At 48.3% G+C, this 4,354-nt stretch overlaps 1 protein-coding gene across 3 annotated transcripts in view; it reads left to right on the top strand.

Annotated features, from left to right (window-relative positions):
- The first annotated feature begins 4,132 nt into the window (after window positions 1–4,132).
- Window positions 4,133–4,354, top strand: part of Iqsec2 (IQ motif and Sec7 domain ArfGEF 2) — a 103,388-nt gene continuing 103,166 nt past the window's right edge. For all 3 annotated transcript variants that reach the window (XM_048336686.1, XM_048336685.1, XM_048336688.1), the window contains exon 1: window positions 4,133–4,354. In XM_048336686.1, the coding sequence (XP_048192643.1) occupies window positions 4,333–4,354 (22 nt within the window). In that variant the 5' untranslated portion in view covers window positions 4,133–4,332.

The following is a 4,354-nucleotide window of genomic DNA, read 5'->3' as shown; positions in this document are numbered from 1 at the left end:
GAACTTCCTGGGCCAGAATCTACCACATCAGACCCACCAAATGAGCTCCCTTGTCATTGCACAGGATGAAGATGCTCACATAGTACAGATGAGGATCTGTGTTACACAGATCAATGGTTAGTGTCTGCCTACCATTAACTGTGTGTATGTGCATGTGCAGGAGTGTGTGCATGCATGTGTGCTGGTACTGTGGCTTCATCTCAGAGCCTGGACACTCTCCCTTAGCTTTTTCACTTAAGGATGGTGCTGTATCATTTGAGCCATACCTCTACTTCCAGCTTTTTGTTGGTTGGCTGGTCATAAGAGTTTCACATTCTTTTTTGCCTAGGGTGGCTTTGAACCATGACCCTCAGATCTCAGCCTCCTGTGTAGCTAGAATTACAGGTGTGAGCCACCAGCACCTGGCTCTGACTACTATTAATCTTAACATAAGATGCCTCTGTGAGAGGCTGGTGATCATCCCTGGGATCAGAAATCCCCAGCTCATGTAGTTCCTGGAGGGTTTCCTGGTTTGGTTATGGAAGGTTCCAGAACAGAAGTGCCCAGCAATAAGAGTGAAACCAATAAAAGTAACAAACTTCAATACACCTTCAATACTGACCAGTATTACTGAACAATAACACACACACTGACATCGGCTGAGTTTTCAAAAGTAATAATGGCATAAGCTTCTTCCAGGTCCTTTTCAGATTTACTTTTCCTTATTAAAATCAATTTTTTTCTGGTCTTGGTCCTGGGGCTTGAATTCAAGGACTGGGCGATGTCCTTGAGCTTTTGTACTGCAGCTATTGAGCCACAGCTTAAGCCACAGCTCCAATTACGGCTTTTTTTTTTTTTTTTTTTTTTGGTGGCTAGAGATAAGAATCTCATGGATTTTCCTGCTCTGGTTGGCTTTGAACTTCAATCCTTAGTTCTCAGTTTCCCGAGTTACTAGGATTACAGGTGTGAGCCACTGGCCCATGTTCAGCATTAATTTTATTTCAGTTCTGGAGATTGAACTCAGAATTTTACACATCTAGGCAAGTGTTCTTCCACTTAAGCTGTGTCTCCAGCATTTTTTTCCTCTTGTTTTTTGAGACATGGTCTTGCCACTATCTCTGCCAGGTGGGACTCAAACTCATAGTCCTCTTGCCTCTGCTTCCCAAATATTTGGGATTACAAATGTGAGCCTTCATGCCTGGTGTTGCCTTTTCTTTTGTACATGTGTTATTCCATTTAGAAGACAAAGTTGGTGCTAACTGAGTTCCTGCTGTAAGGAATTTAGAAACAACTTCCTCCTTCATCTTCAGGACATCAAGGATTCCAGACATTATTATAAGTTATGATAAGAACCATAGGACAGTGCCTTATTGTTAGTGTAGAGAGCTCTCTGTACTTTTGATTGGCATTTCCCTAATGACTGAGGATGCTGAGCATAGTTTCATGAGTATATTGGCTATTTATTGATGTGTTTTCTTTGGAGAACTTTGTGTGTGTGTGTGCACGCGTGCACGCACACGTGCTTGCATGCCTGCCAGTATTAGGGCTTGAACTCAGGGCCTGAGCACTGTTTCTGAGCTTTTGTGCTCAAGGCTAACATTCTACCACTTGAGCCACAACTCTACTTTCAGCTTTTTTGGTGGTTAATTGGACTTAAGAATCTCATGGATTTTCCTGCCTATGTTGGCTTCAAAACTTGATCTTCTCCCTTCCCCTGGTTGAATAATCTTATATACAAGAGACAAGGTACAGAAAATTAAGAGAGATGAAAGAAAAACAGCAGGTCAAAGGACGAACTAATCAACAATGATAGTCACTTAACAATAGGTTGGATATCAACCTATTGTACAACTGGGGGGGAGTAGGGAGGGGTAAACAGGAGAAAATGAAGGATGGGTAACATTGTCTAAAAATAAATGTAATCATTACCTAATTTATGTAACTATAAACCCCTTGATCACATTTTCAATAAAGACAAAAATAATTTTAAAAAACTTGATCCTCAGATTCTTTTTGAATTCTTTCACCCATTTAACAAAAATTGGGTTGGTAGGGCACTGGTGGCTCATGCCTGTAATCCTAGTTACTTAAGAGGCTGAGCTCTGAGGACTGCGATTCAACGCCAACCTTGGCAAGAAAGTCCATGAAACTCATTTCCAAGTAACCATCAAAAATCCAGAAGTGAAGCTGTGGCTCAAATTGTAGAACTCTAGCCTTGAGCAAAAAAACAAAAACAAAAAACAAAACAAAACAAAAAACTCAGGGGCTGGGAATATGGCCTAGTGGCAAGAGTGCTTGCCTCCTACACATGAAGCTCTGGGTTCGATTCCCCAGCACCACATATATGGAAAACGGCCAGAAGGGGCGCTGTGGCTCAGGTGGCGGAGTGCTAGCCTTGAGCGGAAAGAAGACAGGGAAGGTGCTCCGGCCCTGAGTCCAAGGCCCAGGACTGGCCAAAAAAAAACCAAACTCAGTGATAGCGACCAGGCCTGGAGTTCAAGCCCCAGGACCAGCACGCGCGCGCGCGCACACACACACACACACACACACATGCACACACACAGATTGTCTTTTTGCTGTTGAGATATTAATTATTATAGAGTCTATATACCAATCCTTTAACAAACAGATACTTTCTTCCATTCCATGGGTTGTCTTTTCTCTGCAAGTTGTTTTGGCAAGACCTCTCCTGTCAGCTAAGACTTCTTGATAGGAAAGTGGAAGTTCACAGAGGAGAGGATGAGATTTAAACTCAGTTTTGTCTGACTACAAAACTCATGCTTCTGTGTAACTTGAGAGTAGGGACAGTAGGGTGGAAATGGGAGAGAAGGAAGGGGTGACATGAGCGAAGAAGCACTTTGCTCACAATTGTGCTCATATAATTATGGAATTGTAACCCCTTTGTACAACTACTTAATATCAATAAAAAAGAGAACTCATGCTTTCCTCTCTATTCCAACCTGCTCACAAATATAAACAGAGACAGGTTCCTGGCTTTAAGGAGCTTGGTGTGGAAGAAAATGTAAAAGAAGAACATAAACAAATGTGTCATAAAGCTGAGTTCCACTTGTCAGGTTCCACTTGTCCTACAAATAACAGAGAAAGTACAGTGGGAGGTCAAGAGGAAAACGAGGGAGGGAGGAAGGGAGAGAGACAGTGAGAGAGAATATGAACTTACTAGAGAGATAGGGGGTCTCAGTAAGGTGGCATTTGAATTGTCTTTGAGGATGGGTACAGATTCACTGGGTGGTGCTGATGGAATGAATGGAGAGAGCATTTTCTCACAGGAGGGGAGAAATAAGGAATGACTGAAGAGTTTTCTGGCTGTGATGGAGAGTCTCAAGGCTGGTTGGAATGGGAAATCCTAGGTCAGCCTTGGTGGGAGGACCCCAGGACTAGTTGAGATGGGGGATCTTGGGTTGGCTGAGATAGGGGATCTGGGCACTGACTTGTTTGGAGAGTTTAGGGACTGCTGGAGGAGATGGCTATCATGTATGGAGTTGGAGTTCTAGGAGCTGCCTGGGTTGGGGAGAACTTCAGACTGGCTGAGGTGGAGACTCGCTTGATTGTTTGGGATGAAGGGATGGTTCGGGGACTGGCTAGGGTGGGAGACCCAGAGATTCCCGATGATGAGGGCTGGGTAGGAGGTAGCCTGCGGTAGGAAGTTTAGGGGTTGGCTGAGATAAGGAATCAGATATTGGTTAGAGTTAGCAGACCTAGGAGATGGAGTGTGACTGGGATAGGTGTTCTCCAAATGGCGTGGTTAAGCATCCTGGTCCTGGTGGATCAGACCAAGGGATGTAGGAGCAGAGTGGGATGGGAGGTGTGTTGAAGCAGTTCGGGGAAGACCCTGCTAGGACAGGATGGAATCGAAAGGTCTGCAGGCTGAGAGGAGGCTATTGGCCCCAGCTGGCCGGGTGCGAGTGGCGGCCGCAGGTGGGGCGTGAGGGGGCGGGCCAGGAGAGCAGGGTGGGGGCAGGGGTGGGGGGCGGTCCGGCGGCCGGGGCGGTCCCGCGCGGCCGCGCTGCGCAGTGACTCCGCAGCGGGCGGAGCGCCGTGGGCCGCGTCCTCCCCAGCCCGTGGCGGTGGCGGCGGCGGCGGCGGCGGCGGCGGGCGGCGGTGGCGGCGGCGGCGGCGGCAGCGGTAGCTTCCAGCTCCTGCTCCCCGTGCCGCCGTTTCCAGCGCTGTCTCCCGGGCCCCCCCCGGGCCCCCGGGCCCCCGGGCCCTCAAGCCCGGTGCGCGCCCTTGCGTCCCGCCGGCCCCCTCCCCCGGCTGGGCCCGGGGGAGGGTGGCGCCGTGAGCGAGCGGGGGACTGGGCTCACTTGCCCCTTCCCTTGTCCCTGGGCTGCCAGGATGGAGGCGGGGTCGGGTCCCC

This window comes from Perognathus longimembris, chromosome 28 (assembly GCF_023159225.1).
Source record: "Perognathus longimembris pacificus isolate PPM17 chromosome 28, ASM2315922v1, whole genome shotgun sequence".
NCBI lineage: Eukaryota > Metazoa > Chordata > Mammalia > Rodentia > Heteromyidae > Perognathus > Perognathus longimembris.
Note: the sequence above shows the minus strand (reverse complement) of the source record. Positions and strands in the feature narration are given on the sequence as shown.